Source organism: Polyergus mexicanus, unplaced genomic scaffold (assembly GCF_030449975.1).
Source record: "Polyergus mexicanus isolate NDT 795.1 unplaced genomic scaffold, iyPolMexi1.0 SCAF_23, whole genome shotgun sequence".
NCBI lineage: Eukaryota > Metazoa > Arthropoda > Insecta > Hymenoptera > Formicidae > Polyergus > Polyergus mexicanus.
In genome coordinates this window covers 3,636,247-3,655,256 of record NW_027223343.1, presented here as the reverse complement: position 1 = coordinate 3,655,256, position 19,010 = coordinate 3,636,247, and the positions used below count along the sequence as shown (strand labels likewise).

At 34.6% G+C, this 19,010-nt stretch overlaps 2 protein-coding genes and 1 pseudogene across 2 annotated transcripts; 2 read left to right on the top strand and 1 right to left on the bottom strand.

Moving 5' to 3' along the window:
- Window positions 1–3,012: 3,012 nt before the first annotated feature.
- On the top strand, window positions 3,013–6,631 carry LOC138942797 (uncharacterized; annotated as a pseudogene).
- Window positions 6,632–11,153: 4,522 nt separating this feature from the next.
- On the bottom strand, window positions 11,154–12,398 carry Roc1a (Regulator of cullins 1a). Its single transcript, XM_070313012.1, has 5 exons — window positions 12,266–12,398; window positions 12,069–12,096; window positions 11,870–11,991; window positions 11,712–11,797; window positions 11,154–11,455 (listed from the first exon to the last, which is right to left on the bottom strand). Exons 1-5 carry the CDS (start codon window positions 12,356–12,358, stop codon window positions 11,443–11,445), a joined length of 342 nt encoding a protein of 113 aa, XP_070169113.1. The 5' UTR covers window positions 12,359–12,398; the 3' UTR covers window positions 11,154–11,442.
- Window positions 12,399–13,858: 1,460 nt separating this feature from the next.
- LOC138942631 (jmjC domain-containing histone demethylation protein 1) lies at window positions 13,859–18,791 on the top strand. Its single transcript, XM_070312998.1, has 7 exons — window positions 13,859–13,903; window positions 13,999–14,278; window positions 14,341–15,028; window positions 15,105–15,429; window positions 15,525–15,819; window positions 15,910–16,205; window positions 16,383–18,791. Exons 1-7 carry the CDS (start codon window positions 13,862–13,864, stop codon window positions 17,400–17,402), a joined length of 2,946 nt encoding a protein of 981 aa, XP_070169099.1. The 5' UTR covers window positions 13,859–13,861; the 3' UTR covers window positions 17,403–18,791.
- Window positions 18,792–19,010: the final 219 nt, after the last annotated feature.

The following is a 19,010-nucleotide window of genomic DNA, read 5'->3' as shown; positions in this document are numbered from 1 at the left end:
TGCGTCTGTCTGTTCGCCTGTCTGTCTTGCATTGTTCCTACATACATCTTTTATACTGTAGCAGGGAAAGAAATCAATTTAAAATAAATTTCTTGCCCTACTAAATTGGAAAATAATAATTCCAACTAAATGTTAAAAATTAATATTACATTTATAATAATTTAAAAAAAAAAAAAAAAAATAAAATAAAATAAAATAAACATTTTATATAAAAATATTGTTTAATAATTTTCAGAAATATTTAATTAACTAAAATGATATCGCATTATAGTTTTTGGCATTAATTTATGATTAATATATTCATACTAAAAGCTTGGAAATACGCATGCCAAAACGTGTACAGCATTTTCAGCTCGTATTTTCATTTTTCTATTATTATATAATTTTTTCTCATGACGCGATCGTAACAATAAATTTACCGTAAAATTGTCTCTTCTTGTGTATTTTCTCTAAAGCAAAAATTGTCTCAAATTCTGGACACATCGATTTCTGTTCTTACGCGAGAATACTATTCCCATCACAATTAATTTCTTTCTTAATTTATTTTTCTCAATTACATTGCGCACGATTGTTTTCAAAGACACTTTTTTTTTTTTTTTTTAAAGAAAACATAATCAAAAACATCATCAAACTTTTACCTAGATGATACCGAATTTTTTCCGTATTAATTAATCAGATAATCAAATAACAATCCTAAGAATAATAGTTAACGTTTGTATAATTAAAGTCTGCATTTAATCAGCCTGAGAATTTCACAGTTTAAAATGTAAAGCGATTTAGAAAGCAGCAACAATTTAACGACTCTCTTCCCGTATCGCGGGGAGAGTGCAGCGGTACGTTTCGCAACGAAACGATAACAATGAGACTCTCGCAGATGTACTAGCCAGCTTTTGTCTGAGACTGGGTGCGGTGGTATTTGGTCCTGGTTCACTGGTATTTACTAGATTGCAAATTGGGGCGGAAATAGCTTCCGGCCTGTTCAGAACGATTATATCGGATATCAGGCTGCTTCTGGTTGCGGCCCAGATGCACTTCGTATTCCTGAACGGCAAGAATCTGGGGTCAGCCAGCCACGCCGCGCCCTCATGAAATTTGCTCCACTGCACTTGAAGCAACGCGAATCCCCACGATTAATTGTGTGTACAGGCGAAATTGTACCAATTAAATAAGAATGAAAGACTCAACGTATACGTGATTCTGAAACTTAATATAAAATAAAAAACTATGCCAAATAATGGTAATCGATTTAATTAAATTGATTAAATACGCATTTTAATTATAAAAGGATTGACTGTCATCATTATTAAGATTGTTATTTGTATCTTAATTATAAGACATAATCTAATCTAATAAAATTTTAGAGAATATTAATTATATTTATCGTACAAAAGATGTATCATTATTTATTTACATCCCTAAAATTTCCTTTTGAACCTATAAAATTCCCCAATTCAAAAAAATTCTCTTATTTTAATGTGAAATATTATTTCCACAATTATGGCGCCTCATAAATCTTTTACAAAAAAAAAAGAATCTTTTCAGGGTATTATTACATAATTAAATTCTAAAGAAAAAATTCTCTACATGTTAGCAAATTATTTTTATCTAAGTTTGAACTGGATATATTTTTGCAATACATTATATATTATTATATATCATTTCGATTAATTTTTAGTAAAAAAAATTACAACGCAAAGGCAGCGATAAAACGATCGTACGTCACAACGATCATATAATACAAATGTAAACGATACACTCTAATTATTACCAATATCATGCGGCTAATTTCAGTTCGATCGCGTGATAACAGCTACTTTGAACAAATAATTTGCCGCTATCCTTTTGCAAGCCAAGAACGTAACCGAGGTATACATAGAAAGAAAGAGAGAGGGAGAGAGAGAGAGAGAGAGAGAGAGAGAGAGAGAGAGAGAGAGAGAGAGAGAGAGAGACAGAATAATAAGCGAATAGACATCACCCTGAGAATTACATTCCGATAATCAATAAGCTTTTAATTCCGATAAGCGTCGATTAACCACATATTCGCCCGATATTTATCGAAGTCGAACGTGATATTTATCGGAACGCGTTGCCGATATTTATCGAGATGTAGCCGCTGTGTTTAGCCGTGTTTGTCAACGACGGGGGAGAGGGATAGGGGAGGAAAGGGGGGCTGGTTTCGTTCGATGTGTTTGCGAGAATCGAAGTCGTCCGACCATCGCACATGGAAATTATTCTAACGCGATTATTCTAAAGTGATGTGAACTCCGCGATGTAGTATCGTATCGATCGGCAACGAAGAAATAGTTTATGGCGATAAAATTGCGCCGATACTGTTCCCGATAAAGAGAGAAAATCTTTATGTCAACAAAATGAAATGATATGAATAATTATAAAACTCCATAATTACGATAAGTATTTTTTTTTTTTTTTTTTTTTTTTTTTTTGCGTAGCGTACAACAGATAATATATATTATAGACAAATTATAAAATCAAATTGTAAGATTATGGAAATATTAAATGAAAATCTTAATTTCGCGCGCTTATAACGATCAGAATTTACTTAAAGCGCATTTAAATTGCCAATTATGTAACACTATAAATTGCGCTATGTAACTGAATCTAATATTGTGTATCGAAATTGTGTGCTAAAATCAATCCTATCAAAATTCGTTTCAAGTTTCAAAAATCTATTCTGCATATACATAGATATTACCTATATTTCTCTTCACACATTTTAAGCTTAACAATAATTCGCGTAAAAAAGAATGTGTTAATTTGGAGAAAATTTTATAAAAAATTAACGACCAAGACACAAAATTTTATTAGCATATGTTGAAAAAATATATTACTAATATTAAAAAAACGCTCAACTTAAAGTATTTTAATCATTCTTCCCTAAATTATAATCTATACGTATCTCACTGACGGAAAATATTTACAAATCTGATTGAATGGTCGATTCCGCGTAAATCTACTTCGCGAAAACGATGGAAGATTGCGCGATGGCCATAAATGGCGGCCACAAAATTGATGGAAATACGTACTTTTATCGACGTACTCGAAAAAGATAGACAGCTACAGCGCTGAAGCGGGACGACCCTCAACAGTTTGATACGGTTTACGGTAAACACATTTCGGTGGCAATCATGTCATAGGGCAAGCAAGCAGCAAGCCAGCAAGCAAGCAAGCAAGACCGACAGAACCAAAGAGTAGGTGATGCTTCCTAGGTTGGGGAAGGTGCACGGAGTGGTCGATGAAGAGCTCTTAGCCGACCCTTTGTTGCCCCCCTGCCATCCCCACTTCTGTTATCACGTAAGGGACGACAGGGGCTACAGCGAAGCTAGTATGGGAGTTAAAGGGTAGTCTCGCTCTTGGCCAAAGGCCTCTGATTTACTTAGCCTATCGAGTGCTCTCCCGGAAACTCGTCCGTCAAGAATATCGCGTACAGAGTGTCCAACAATCCAACGCGCATGCTTCAACAGCGAATTCTGAGGATTAACTAGAGTCGAAAATCCTGATATGAAACTTCTAAGGTCTCTCAGTGAATACTGAGTTATTAGCAATTAAAACTGACCAATTGCGTAAATTACGCACATTCAAATCTGTAATTATACGTAGAAACGTATCGATTTGTCACTTGTGACTAATTTTTATAATTAGACGAGATCGATTTTTGCTCTTTAGTTGATTTAGTCTCTGATTTTTTTTATTTGTAAAAATTATAGGCGCAATACACACATAATATATAACAATCAGTTGATATAATGATAATATTTATTATTAATAACCAATTTTCATTGTTTCACTCAAACTTATTTAATCCCTCATTTACATAAAGACGTTCATCATTATCATTCGATAATTATTTATAATTAATTCTTAATAATAATTAATTGTATATAAAATATATAATTATTTTTTCTTATCAGAGAACTTTTATTACACTTTTATAAAAATTGTATATTTAAGTAAATTGTACTTGAGAATAATTTCTAAACTTGTAATTATATAAACTCAAACTAACAATAAGTATCATATTAAAAAATAATTATTACATATACATAAACTGCTTTATTAATTTTTGAATAAGTATTTTACATAACTGTTACATAACATAAATATGTTACATAATTTAAAAAAAAAAAAAAAACTTTCTTTAGATATAAACTTCTTTATATAATTGTTGAAACTCATTGTCCGATTTAGTGGCAATAATAGTAAGGCAATCATAACAAAAACAAGAAGTATACAAAACATGAACGCTGAGCGTTGTATTTACCAGCCAACATAATACATGTATACAGGGTGGACCATTTTAATCAATCCACGCGAATATCTCGAAAACTGAGCCCGATAGACAAGAATGTTTCAAACAAAAATTGCATGGTTTGGAGGGGGCCACGTGATGAAAATATAGACTTGATCCTGAAGGACCATTGCATATTCTTGTAGCTTATCTCGAGAGCTTTTCAAAACACTATGATAAAATATTTTTTCATTAAATACTTTTCGAGTTACTTTATATCTTAATCTAACATATTTTGATATAAAAAATAAAATATCTCGTAAAATATTTAGTTTTCGATAATCTTACCGTAATACTTTTATGTACGGAATATTGAGATAAATCAATTAGCGTAAAAAAAAAAAAAAAAAAAAATTGTTTTCAAGAAAAAATATTCAATTATTCATAATGTATTTTTTTTAACAATTATTTGTATTCAACGATTATTTGGGCTCAGTTTTCGAGATATTCGCGTGGATTGATTAAAATGGTCCACCCTATATATTCTTCCGTTGCCGCTATGGAAGTATTTAAGGTACAATAAATAAATAATGTATGTCGAATATTCTGTTCTTTTTTAATATCAAGTAATTTCGATCTTATGAATTATATTATTGCACATTACACGTTTAATGTTTATTTAAAAACTACAATTTTTACCTTTGTTTTGATCAAAAAAGATAATTATATATAATGAGTAATTTATATTTATTATTATAATCTTTTTCCAAATTTTTAGAAAAAATAAAAAAATTGTATACTTTGAATAAATTAATAATTATAATAAAAATAAAAAGTAGATTATATAAGGATAAATAGCCGGAAAAAATGTGACAAATTAATACAATTTTCTTAATTTGTTAAATTTATATAATTTCACTTCTCTTAAAATATATAAAAAAATTGGAAAAAGAAAAATAATAATAAATTAATTTCCACAAATATATTATTCCGATATGTTAAAAAAAAACAGAAAGAGATAATTTTTATTCTGACAATAATTTAAACATTATATTCTGTAATCCTTTTTAAGTAGAGTAATTAATAAATCATACGAATTGGTATTAAAAAGAATTTAAATAATAGCGTGTAATAATTAAAATTTGCTCAATTTATCATTATCAACTGATTATTATAATGTATATAATTTTTATATATAAGGAAAAAATATAAAATCAATTAAGTAATGAAAATCACATCCGCTGTAAAAATCAATAATCAATTATAATCGTATACAAAAATGTATTAATTGAACCTGAGTTCGAGTCGGAGACTTGAATTTGAGACTTTTATATAAGTTAACTTTAATTATTTATAAATTGTATTTTCAAAATTCTTGTATTAAAATTTTCACTCTTTATTTTCTCAAGAGAGAGAGAGAGAGAGAGAGAGAGAGAGAGAATGAGCTATCTAGGTACGGTAATTTCTGTGTAAAGCTTATATGTATATTATGTTGCTTATGAAATGCACGAGTTGACAAGAGAGAGAGAGAGAGAGAGAGAGAGAGTTCTTGATTTCTTCAACTTAAAAATGAGCGTTTAATTTTCAAATCTCTCCAATCCACGTTTATATCCGTTCTTTATAGAATTCTTGTTATTAAGGCGGTTATTAAGATTCTTGTCTCGCAAATTGACACAATAATGCGAATTAAATATGTTTGGATAAATGCGTACATCTCAATTGCGAGATGCTGCAATTAGCTTGACTTTTCTAGCATCACGATTAAAGAGAAAAAGAAAGAATTATTTTTTTAATATAAATGCGAATTTATAACAATTGAAGACATTTATGATATTGCCCCAATGAGCAGACAATATTTTTGAAAGTGTTTTTAAAAATGTTTTTCAAATAATAGGTTAAAAGGGGATTACCCTATTATTTAGGGTAATCCCCTTTTATTCTTTAAAAAATGTTTATATTAACATTTGCTATTTCGAACGAATATTTCATGTAAAATAAATAATTAATAATAAACATTAAATAAATATTATTTTTACAATCAATTGTACAATGTATAATTAATAAACATTAAAAACACATTTAAAAAATATTGTTTGCTCATTGGGGCGATGTCTATAGCAAAGTAGATTTTACACAATCATGATTTTTCTCATTTTTTTATTAATGACACGACATGTCATAACAATATTGTATAATATTTCCGAATATAAAATCGGGGAAAAGCTGAAGATAACAAAACCTTAAAGCGCACAATTTTGCCACAAGGAGGCAAACAACCCTTTTCGCCGAAGAAGCCGAAGAGAGAGAAGGAGAAGGAATATCGCCGAGTCGGTCGAGAGGGTTGAGAGGCGTCCACCTTCACCTTTGTTTTTCTCGCGGATCTAACGAGGATTTACCGTTGCTACAACTACCCGTGTCCTCGTCAGTCACCACCACCATCGCGTAATATCGGTGTGAAAAATCTCTCGATGCCGGGAGAAAACGCGAAATCTTGGCAAAAGTCGCGAGGATAAAACAACGGCGCCGTCTCCCGCAGGGGACCAATTTAGGTACACGCTCGGACAGATTTAAATCAAATCAGGCTCGCCGCTGTATTCGCAAAAATTAATCTCCACGAGCCGTCCTGCCTCCTTCGAGCCCTGCGGAAAAAAAAAAAGGATAGTATTTGCAAAAGTTCTGAAGTTTACTCTTGGACTCCGACTCGTCTACTAAATTTCCTTCATTTAATAGGGACGCGCACTTCGCCGATTTCGGAGAAGCAGTAATTTATAGTTTGTAAAAATAAGTCTTCAAAGTAAAATGAAAAGTTATATTCTTTACGAACGAGCTATATCGTGTTTTTTTTTTTTTCCCCAAAGTTTCGATATAAGATTTAACAATGCATGCCTATCTCCTTTTATCTATTTTCCACTTTTTATTATCTAATCATTTCGCCTAATATAGCATGCATTATTTTTTTTTTTTTTTTAGGAAGCGACAGTCGTCAACGTTCGAGAAAGAAATCTCTCGATTTATCGATGCATTCATCCGTCGCTGAATCGCATCGACAAAATCTCGGCTGATTCGAAAGTCCGCGACGAGAAGGGAAACAAGTAGAAAAGGTCGACGGCGATCGCGTCCTAGCAGGAGGGACGAGGCGAAGAAAACCTTGATATATCCGCCAAACACAAGGAGCTCGAACACCTCGGCGGGATTTATCGGGACTACGGATAATGGATGGCTTCCGCGCGCAGCTCTCTCTCTCTCTCTCTCTCTACCAAGAACACCGCTTTTTTAAATAATACAACCCATAAAATGGGTTGAAAAATGCGCTGAAAAATTCCTGACCCTCTTCACGCATGCGGAGCGATAATCGCGGTTACTCAAATAAAATAAGGCGAATATAACACGGATAACTGGAAAGACCGTCGGTTCTATTTGTTATTAAGTCAAAATGTGAGCGTTATAAATAATCTTGTTAATCTCGATTCGATAAATTTATCAGATTAAAGTCGATAAAAATAAGAATTACCATTGTGAAATAATTGTGAGAAACAAAAGCTCGTAATATTAGAAATATATTTTTAACTGTTTAAAATTTTTTAACTTTCAACTGTTTAAAATTTTGCTCAAAAAATTTAAGGTAATAGCATGGTAAGCCATTAAAAAGAGACAGAAGAAAATATTTGGGAATCTTCTATATATCTCGTTAAAATATATATAATAACTTATATTTATATAGTAAATATATAATGTACGAAAATACGCTTTTAATGTCAAAATATTTGATATATATATATTATATATATATATTAGCCAAAGAATTTTAAGTCAGAACTTGATTACAGTATAATGTTTCACACTGTTGTTTGTCAAATATCGTGTGTGAAAATCGCTTGTAAGGATCAAGATTATATCAAAGATAAAAGTATCAGTAGTGCGTTACGATAAGTAAGGATGAAATTCTAAGGATTTCAGCTAATCGAGTTTCAGGTGTAGCGCAGTGACGACAGCTTAACAGCCTTAACCAGCTTTGCAGAGTAAATTTACCTTCAGAAAGTAGATTTACACTAAGATTTAAGGGGAAGTAGAAAGGGATGACGGTTGCGGTATCGAGGCGGACGAACGGCGGGACAAAAACCGCGGAGGCATCGTCTTCGGATTGGACGATCCTCCGCGGGAATGTATTTAATTCGATTGGCCTTTGCCGCCACCGCCGTCGGACTGAAACAAGAATGAGAGAACGAGGGAGAACGCGGGTCGACTTTTATCGGGGGTGTGAGAGGAACCTCTGTTTCCGCCGGAAATGAGGCCCTCGCGCGCCTCCGCACCGACGACCTACTCTCTCTATCAACCTTACCACCACCTCCCCCCCCTCTATCTTTCTCCCTTCCCTTCATCTTACTCTCCTTGTCCCCATCGCCCCTCATTCGCTGTCGTCGAGGACGAAAATCGTATTTATATCCCATCTCTTGCGCTCCCAGGTAAATATTACGGGCGAATGTACGCACCTGCCGCTACGAGCTATGACAAGCAAAATCCACGACACTGAAAAATCGACGCTCTCATCAGAGAGCATTACTCTTGACATGCTCTAACTGCGCTTAGACAAAGTGTTTTGGCATTTGCAAATTTCGCCCGTAGCAACTAAAAATGGAAGCAGCAAGAATAACTCAGATTTGTTTGTTACGAAACCACTCGATCTTTTATTTTCTTTATATATTTTTTAAAATTTCTTTACTGTACACGTGCGCGCTTTTACTTTACGTACGTGCGCGTATGTATAGGCGTATGTGTGAAATGTCCGCAAAATAGTAAATGTTTTTTCAATAATAAATTTTTTGGTCAATTTTTTTTTTACCAAACACGTATAATGCAAAAAAATTGTAATAAATATTTATAAAATATATATTATTATATACATATAATACTTTTTTAACATATATATTTTATAAATATATATATTTATGTGTACCTATATTTCTTGCCTCTGTCTGTCTGTCTGATAGTTATTTATTATAAAGAATAAGAGAATTTAAATTAAAAAGTAATAATTATAAATGTCCTGAATGACTCAAAAATGGAGAATGTTTGAACAACTTTTAATATCACCGTAATATAAAACATGACTTTTATTACGAATCAAACAAATTTAATTCGTATAACTGTGCTATTTTCAAAACCTAAATCTAATCAATACATTATTCTTCTACTATGTCGTATAATACAGTTAAGAAAAATATGGACGAGACTAGCGATTTTTTATATTTTATAGTGATAATACGCGTTTCTCAGATAAGAGAAAGAGAGAGAGAGAGAGAGAGAGAGAGAGAGAGAGAGAGAGAGAATGCAACGAGAATTGAAATGTTTTGTCTTTTACTAAAATGTATTAATAATATTGCTTTTCTCCTGCACATATATAAACGTAACTATTTTATTTTTCTTTTATCTATATATTTTTCTATCGTCATCATTATCACATCCAACAATTTATAATCAATTCTCTATAGTTGAATCAATTGTAAAGAATAATTTCGCGAAGGAGCGCTTCTGAACATATTGCTTCATCCGGCTAGCTTGCTCGCAAAGAAATCCATCTATCATCTGTTCTTATGAACGCTAAAAAATGACTTTGAACTCTGACATAAACTAATATAAAATCCATCTAGTGATCGGATTAACCGACCGGCTGGACCACCTACGGATTCCTTGTTAGATACTATCTTCGAGTGCAAGCGTGATCCCGCCCTCGAGCCTCTTCCCACGCCTGACTATTCATAAGACTTTCCAGAACAGGTGTGCAGAGACTGCTCGCTCCTTCCCTCTTTTTGTTTTTATCCAGCACGCGCGAATCCCCGAATAAGGCGCCTAAGGATCTAAAGTCAGACGACAGAAAAGTAAGAATTGAGATGAAAGAAGCTTACCGTTGCTCTCTCTAGGCAGATGTCGACCGGCTCTTCCTTCCCCAGCTCTCCTGCGAGAAGATGTAATTTTCGCTGTATGCCCAGATTAGAAGCCGGCTCGTCCGGAACTATCTCCAGTTCCGCCCGCCTGATAAGTATTGCCTACCCGTATACCAGCCTCCTGCTGAATGCCCTAGAACTGAAAAAGGGATTCGAGAGATGATCTCCGTACGATCGATCGGCCTCACGACATGACGTCACGAACTACGGTGCCCATTATATCTCGTTAAGGAGCAACGTATTCGCACTGGCATGGATTTGCAGAATCGCCTTGAGCGTAATAAAGATATAGAACAAACTATATTAAATAAATGTCATTGTTATTAATATACCTTAAGGCACGCCCACATTATATAAGCGGAATATATTTTTCATTTAAATAGAAAGCACACCATAAGAAGTAAATTATCATTAAAGAATCAGAGGATTATTTTATTATGTAAAATACTTTATAAAGATATAAAAGTTTAACAAAAATTCTTCTCAAATCGATTTATTTTAGAATTAAAATTATCACATAAAGGTGAACGTGTAATGGAAGGATACGATTCAGAGGTGAAAAGAGTATAGCTATCACCTCACACTCCTTTCGCATTCACTTCGTGGCGATTCTTACGACAGAACGGGACGAAACTTTTACTAGATGAAATCTCTAAAAGATCGGATAATCGGATTAATCAAGGTTTACGGTTTAAAAAATTCTTATCATAGTAAAAAATATAAATAGTCTCCAATATCACAATGTGTTCTAACAATGTTTGACATGTGTTCTAACAATTATATCTGTTTCTTTTTAAATAAAAATATTAAATAAGAGTATTAAATAAAGATCGCATTGAAAAATTTGTTTTGCAATATTTTGAAATTTAACAAGACATTACTATTAATATACAATTTCCATTTTTTTAAATGATCAAATGTAAATAAATTATCAGAAATATTTTATAGTCTTTATTTATTATTATAATCTTATTAGTATAATAAGTTGTATAATATACAATATATTAGAAATTAAATACGATGAACTTTGAAATTAATTATATACTTGTGTGCTATCGATTAAATTTTTGCCTAATGATAAAAAAAGTGATAAATTCGACTGTGCATATGTTCTTTTGTGTTTCTTTCGTTTGTTTTTCTTTGCTTTATTACATTTGTCGACGTGAAAAAATAATTTTCTATAGTATACAATTACAAATTATATTTAATGTGACTTGCTGAAAAGGTTGACTTTGCACAGCTGAATACGTCTGATTAATGACCATATCTGTAAAGAAAGATAACAAAATTACCAACCAGTCTAGATATATTGATGATTATTTATTTTAGATGTAATGTGAAAATTATAGTCAGTATATAAATTTTACGTATATAGATCAAGATTGTTTATTTACATTCTACCTAAATCTATTATTTAAATAAAATTTATAATTTAAACATTTTTATGTAAAATAAAATACTCGATAAAATAAAATGCTTATATGAAATTTAAAAATTTTGTTACATATAAAAAATTTACTTACTTTTGAAATTCCCATTCACGATTGTCAAGTGGACAAACTTGCCGTGTTTTCAACCAACGTGAGATACAATGGAAATGAAAAGCGTGCTGGAAAAGAAAACTACAATTATACGATAATTCAAAGGATTCATAGTATTAACATCAAAGTGTCAAACCTACATTGCATACACCCCAGGCCACTGTGCACTCCTCGCTTGTGGCAGATGCCTGGTTTGCTTGGCATTCAATGCAGAGATCCATAATGTGATTACGACATATAGCACAGTTGTCCACAACAATATCTAAAAGTCAACGTATTAGAGATCTTTCGCTATACCTTGGGGCCTGTACAATACTAATGATTGATCATAATTCTTACCCCAAGCCCATAACGCCACTGCGTTCCACTAAAATAAACGAAATAGTCATATTTAATTACGTGAAAGATTTAATAAATACACATGTATACAAGGAGTGACAAAGCGGAAATAAGGTTAGGAATTATATTTGTATGCCGAAAGACGACCATGAGCACAATCTCAATTTCGTACAATCTATTGATGTGTTTTTACTTACTTTCTTCACTTCGAAACGCTTCTTCTCGCCTTTCCCGCTGCTAGAGGTTGGCAAATCACACTCGTCGTCATCGATTTCCATGGTTGTCGCCATATTAAAATTTTGGAGCGTAGGCCGAATCGGTTTTGTGTTGAACACAGAATTCTTCGCGTATGCGCGGTACAACAGGAACGAGCATACATATATATATATATATAAGCGCGAAAATTCTAACGGACTCTTAAACAGATAAGACAATTTATATAAAGTGTCTCAAAGCAACTGAATAATTTTTCAATGACAAACAATAATAATAGCAATAGTATATATATATATATAAATAATAATATATATATTATATAGCTATAATATAAGCAATATATACGCAATTATCAATCATCAATAAGTACAATACCATAGATAAAGTATTTTGTATCTATCAAGTGTAATCTTTCAGAGATAATGTATTAAAGAAAATTAAGCTAATTATATAAAATATAATCTGATAGAGACAAAATAAAACACATATATGTGTTTTACTGTCTTATGCTATACATAAGACAGTATTTCGTAAATTGTGGAAATAAAAATATATATACATATCTACATTCCAAATTTACTTACCACCCCCCGCGCGCTAGAGATTTATCGATGCCAGCTTCCCTTCGTTCGATCCATCTCATCGCGAAAAACGGTCGCTCATTTCGACACGAAAAAACATAACTAATTATGTATCGGCCGCTTTAATTAACACGACACAACGATCGCCCGATACTTTGTTCGACACTCCCGATGCATATTTCTACACGGTATCCACTTTTACAAGAAAAACGCAATGAAAATCGCGGAGCTGCTACACTTTGACCGCAATCGGATGCGGCGCGTTGCGAAATAATATGGCGACTGCGCATGCGCGCGTCTCGGACTGTCAGCGCGATACGGCGAATACACACTGGGCGCGCGCAATATAGTGATATTTAAAAATGTTTCAGCAATCCGTAATTTTACAACTTACAATTACGTCAATATTGCGACAAAGGGTTTACCTTTGGAACTTTTTTCTAGTATAATTCTCTCTATACATGATGAAAAAAAAAATTAAAAAAGTTAGAAAGAATTAATCGGAGACTCAATTCATTTTCAAAGTTATGAGCAATCGTTGACACACATATTGACATTCGATGGAATGAGAGTACAATATTCATTGCGAATTGAAGCGTCGCGTAAAGTCCATAGCTCTAGAAAATTCTTTTCTTGCGTCTTTTAAAACCTTCGTCATTCAACGCGATACGAAATATAGGTATGTGGCAAAAAATATACGTACGGGGCAAAAAATCGCGAGGATCACTGCGACAGGCGACAGCCTGAAGCGCGCGAGGGCATGCAGTTGGCAGTACTGACCGGCAGTAAAATGGCGTGGTCATTTCGCTGGAAGAGTGAATACGGGCCAAGAACGTGTGTGCACGACGTCACTAGCGCGTCAGGCTTGACATGTAAATAATAAACGAGCGTATAGTCGATTAAAGACTGGCTCGTGCCTGTTTGTGTTTGCCGTGTCGACGCTCCACCGAGTGTCCGATGATATTCCGGTGATACGTTTCTGACAGCGTGTCCGCAATGGCCGATGAGTCCGCTCCGCTGCCGAAGAGGCGCCAATTGGTAAACAAAGAGCACGCGCGAATTTCGGCGTCGACGATGTCGAACAGCTCGAGAGCGATATGTTTTTCTCGTTACTTACGTGATTCCATTTACAGCGGGAAAGAACTAGAAAATTGTACACCGATGACTGGACCTTAGGCGACGAGGAAATCGAAGGACGCAGAACTTTTCAGCTCGACGAGAAGATCGAATGCGAGAGGTACGACCTGAACAACTTCAGTGGACTCTTTTGTGAGATGACTGGACCGGAGCTGAATCTCATGTATCTGCAGAAATATGGTCTGCAGATACCGCTGTTGTTTAAGGAGAAGTCAGGGCTGGGTCTACGAGTACCCAGCTCCAATTTCTCCATCAATGATGTGAGAACTTGCGTCGGTGAGTTTTAAGTATGGAAACAAAATATTACATATGGCAGATTAATAATGTTTATACAATAGGTTCTAAGAGAATACTGGATGTTATGGATGTTAATACTCAGAAGAACGAAGATATGACAATGAAGGAGTGGCAAAAGTATTACGAGGATTCTAACAAGGAGCGTCTATTGAATGTGATTTCCTTAGAGTTTAGTCACACCAAATTAGAGAATTATGTACAGTCACCTGCATTAGTGCGACAAGTCGATTGGGTAGACGTAGTATGGCCAAGGCATTTGAAAGATGCTCAAGTGGAATCTACAAATCTTTTAGAAGACATGATGTATCCAAAAGTGCAAAAGTACTGTTTAATGTCGGTGAAAGGTTGTTATACTGATTTTCACGTTGATTTTGGTGGTACAAGTGTGTGGTATCATATTCTACGTGGTGGTAAAATATTTTGGCTGATTCCACCAACTGAGAAAAACTTGGCTCTTTATCAAGAGTGGGTGTTGAGTGGTAAACAGTCGGATGTATTTTTCGGTGATATGGTAGATAGATGCGGCAGGATAAGTCTGACAGCTGGTATGACGCTGTTCATACCAACTGGTTGGATACACGCCGTATATACTCCTCAGGATTCTTTGGTTTTTGGTGGGAACTTTCTCCACAGTTTTGGCATAGAGAAGCAATTGAAAGTGGCGCAGGTGGAAGAGCACACAAAAGTACCACAGAAATTTCGGTATCCATTCTTCACAGAAATGTTATGGTAAGAATCAATTTTATATACATATATATTATTAAATGTAATGTGTGTTATCGCAAACAATTATATATTTTTACAGGTATGTTCTTGAAAGATACGTGCACGTACTTTTGGGTAGGACTCATTTGGAAATATCCGAATCGCAGCGGCAGCATTCGGTTCCACAACAGCATCAGCATATACATATAACGCCGTTTGAATTGCATGGTTTGAAAGCAATAGTTATGTATCTGCATTCATTGCCGTCGACGAAGAAAAACGTCCCGGAATTGATACGCGACCCCGTTGCTCTTATTCACGACGTTCGATGTTTGGTAGAACAGCATAGGAACGATAATCCGGAAGCGGCCGTGACGGGTAATCCTGTATTGCCGCCACCGCCACCCTTAACTATCGCAGATAGGGTGTCTATTATTTATTATACATAATAGAAATAAATAATGTGCATATGAATAATGCATATTGTTTGAATATGTCTTTAATCTCGTTACTCTTGTAGGAACGCATGAGAGTAACCAGAAAAGGTTTTGTAAAGATGCAAAGGCATCATTCGGAGAAATCCGAGAGAGCGTTTCCGCGCAGGAGACGTACTAGATGCAAGAAATGCGAAGCATGCACTAGACAAGATTGTCGTGAATGCGTTTATTGCCAAGATATGGTGAAATTCGGAGGTAGTGGGCGTGCCAAACAAACATGTTTAATGCGCCAGTGCCTGAGGCCTATGCTGCCTGTTACGTCAGCTTGTAAAGTCTGTCAGTTGGATGGCTGGAAACAACCACCGGCGCCATTAATGGGTATGTACGATTTGCAACCAATTAAATATATTATTTATTATATTATGACAACAAATAATATATTTCTAGATCAAATGTTTATAATTACAGGTAAACCTGTTCCCACGGCACCATCTAATTTAATGGAGTGTTCGATGTGTTTCGACATCGTGCATCCAGAATGTATAGGTTTGGATTCGGAAGAAATAACAGTGAATGATGATTTGCCAAACAGTTGGGAGTGTCCCCAATGTTGCGAGCGAGGTCGAAACTTAGATTATCGACCGCGTCAGCCGAAGGCTCGCGCACGAAAATTATCAGTATCCAGCGCAGCTTCTTCAGCCCCTTCTACAGATTCTGAACGGGCTATGACACCGAGTAAACGATCAAGGCCTGACCCCACCGAGGTAAATTAATTTTATGAAAATATATAGGGAGATCTTTGATTAATGAAATGTCTTATATCTTTAATACAATAATTTTTATACATTTTCACGTAACTAGATCTCAAGATATATCTCTAGTTGCGTTATATAGGGCGCTCCTGTATAAATTTTGCGTTCGTGTTGGTTCGTTTTCTTCAGGCATGGAACGATTCGCCTGGAGAGCCAGCCGAAGGTGAGCAGAAAATGACTCAGCAGCGCATTCAGCTGGCTATGCAGTTGATCGCTTCGAGTAGTAGATCTCTAGTGAAGGCGCACGTAGTAGTCAGGCCAGCGCCGGCGCCGGCGCCACCGCTATCTATCCAGGAAACGGATAGCGAGTCAAAGCAACAGAATTCAGTGTTCAACAAAACAGCAATGCTTGCGGTATTTCGATTTCTCGACATAAAGGATCTGTTTAATTGTGCCTTGGTTTGCCGTACTTGGGCGAGATATAGTATAGATCCCGGTCTATGGAAGAAAATCAACATGTCGCACTATAACCTAAGGTCCATACACTTGACCGCCATTATCCGACGGCAACCTGAGAGTCTTTCGCTTGACTGGACCAAGATCAATAAGATGCAATTAGCTTGGCTGTTGAGTAGATTACCGCAGTTACGAACATTATCCCTTCAGGGCTGCACTTGGTCCGGTATTCGCGCTCTGAAAAGCTGCAGCTGTCCACCTTTAGAAACACTTAACTTGAGTTACGTTACCTATCTGAATGATGCTGTTCTGCAAGAGGTCTTAGATTCACCGACGGACTCGAGACCCGGTCTCATCGATAAGACATCGCGATTAAAGCATCTCAAAAATCTGTCTTTGGCTGGATGCGATCTCACGGATCGAGGAGTGAAATACATAATTCAGCATTTGTTGGATCTCGAGACCCTGGATCTTTCTTCAATCGGTAGACTCACTGATTCTGGCGTAGCGCAATTGACATCGTTGCCAAACCTGGCATCATTAAACCTGGCGAACTGCAAATTACTCACCGAAACGACTCTCGATCATTTGGCGAGATGTAAGGCACTTAAACGCTTGGACCTGCGACACACCACTCAAGTATCGACGCAAGCTGTCATCAAGTTCGCCGCGAAGAGTGAGCACAACTTGCATGTAACGGACGTTAAGCTGGTGGAGGAGAAAAAGATCAAAACCGAGTTCATAGACACGTGAAAGAACGCGGCGCTCATAAGCGAGCTATTGTTTAGTGCAATCTGGTTATCGTCGCGTAGAGATATCGTTCGCCAAGAATTACAGTCATAATAACACATCATGCTACAATCAGCGGTTATTTATTTTGCACAAGAGAATTTATAGGCATCATCTCACATCATGCGTGTATAATAGGAACGACTCGACTAACAAAGATTTTTTATTTGGATAATACAGTTTTATTTAGATGAGATCAAATGCAAGAACAATTCCTTCGTGACTTACATTTCTTCATAATATTCTTTCCTTTCTATTGCAAATACTTGTAATTTTCAAATATACTATTTGATATTAATAATTTATCTTTGTTATGTATTTTTTACATTGATTCAATCTATTCAGTTAAACATCATAAATCTTACAAATTATTTAAAATAATGTTAAAAAATTCTCTAATTATATATTATTCTTTTTAGATTCTGAATATCATATGAAGAAATCAATACCTCGTTATTTTATATCTTTCTTTTCTTTTTTTGATTTTGTGTAGAATTAGATCACAAAGATGATTTATTTATCAAAACGGAAAAGTATATAGAAGTGGATAGGATATTCTATCGAATCGTTGTTCATCAGAAACATTTTTTTGCATAGAAAGCATTGTGGAAACCGGAGGTGCTCGAGAATAATTATTTATCTGATACGAGTCTTTCGAACGTATCTCATTCAAGAAAGCATCACAAAAACAAGAAAACTAACTGCAATCACATATACATTTATTCGTAAACGCGCGTCAAATACACACACATACACAGTGAACTAGATCGTTTCGTAACATTAGATAGATGATCTCTACGTGTCGAAAACATCTATATTCCGAATTTTAATTTTCCATCTAAGCTGCAACTCGTAAATAACGTCGGATGTTCTGCGTAAATCGATGTACATACATACATACATATACCTGCTTTTTATATAAAAATGCACGTTTTGTCTATCTCTTTTCCTCGCTCTTTCTTCATTTATCTCTCGCAAGTATTTTACATGTTCGATTTTATGTAAAATCAACAAAGCGATAAGCGAACTAGATGCCAATTCAAATACTATCATACGTCCTATAAAATTGTTCATTCTTCTCATTATGTTTCATGTTTGTATTATAATATTTCAAAAATGGTGATGGTAAATGCCATTCTCAACTATTTTAGTCAAGGATACATTACCGCGAACGAAAAGGACGGTTTTTTTGTTTTTTTTTTGTTTTTTTTGTTGTTTTTTTTTAACAATTCAAGTTTCAGTAAAAGTAAAAGACAAAATCGCCACACTGTAACACATTGTATAATACATGTAATGCACAATAGCAATAGCCATTTGATTCCCAAATATAATTTTGATTTTTAAAAGATGCTTCATTTTATTCTGATCATCGTTCAATTACTATATTTCCTGTTCCTCACTACAGTCAATATCGGTTTAAACGAATTGGAAGCGAGAGCATACGATTTTTTTTTTTTTTTTGTAACGTACAGTATCTCTTCACTATTAAAAAATATTTCGCTTTATTAGGAGAAAGAAAATTATCCACCCCATTTCTCGAATGCATCTTGTCTAATTTTCCCGCCATAAGGC

Coding starts and splice junctions, on each gene's coding strand:
- Roc1a (XM_070313012.1), bottom strand. CDS start 12,358: ATGGCGACAACCATGGAAATCGATGACGACGAGTGTGATTTGCCAACC. Junction 11,992..12,068: donor AGTGGCGTTATGGGCTTGGG/GTAAGAATTATG, acceptor GTTGACTTTTAG/ATATTGTTGTGGACAACTGT. Junction 11,798..11,869: donor TGGCCTGGGGTGTATGCAAT/GTAGGTTTGACA, acceptor TTTCTTTTCCAG/CACGCTTTTCATTTCCATTG.
- LOC138942631 (XM_070312998.1), top strand. CDS start 13,862: ATGGCCGATGAGTCCGCTCCGCTGCCGAAGAGGCGCCAATTG. Junction 15,029..15,104: donor TTCTTCACAGAAATGTTATG/GTAAGAATCAAT, acceptor ATATTTTTACAG/GTATGTTCTTGAAAGATACG. Junction 16,206..16,382: donor CAAGGCCTGACCCCACCGAG/GTAAATTAATTT, acceptor CGTTTTCTTCAG/GCATGGAACGATTCGCCTGG.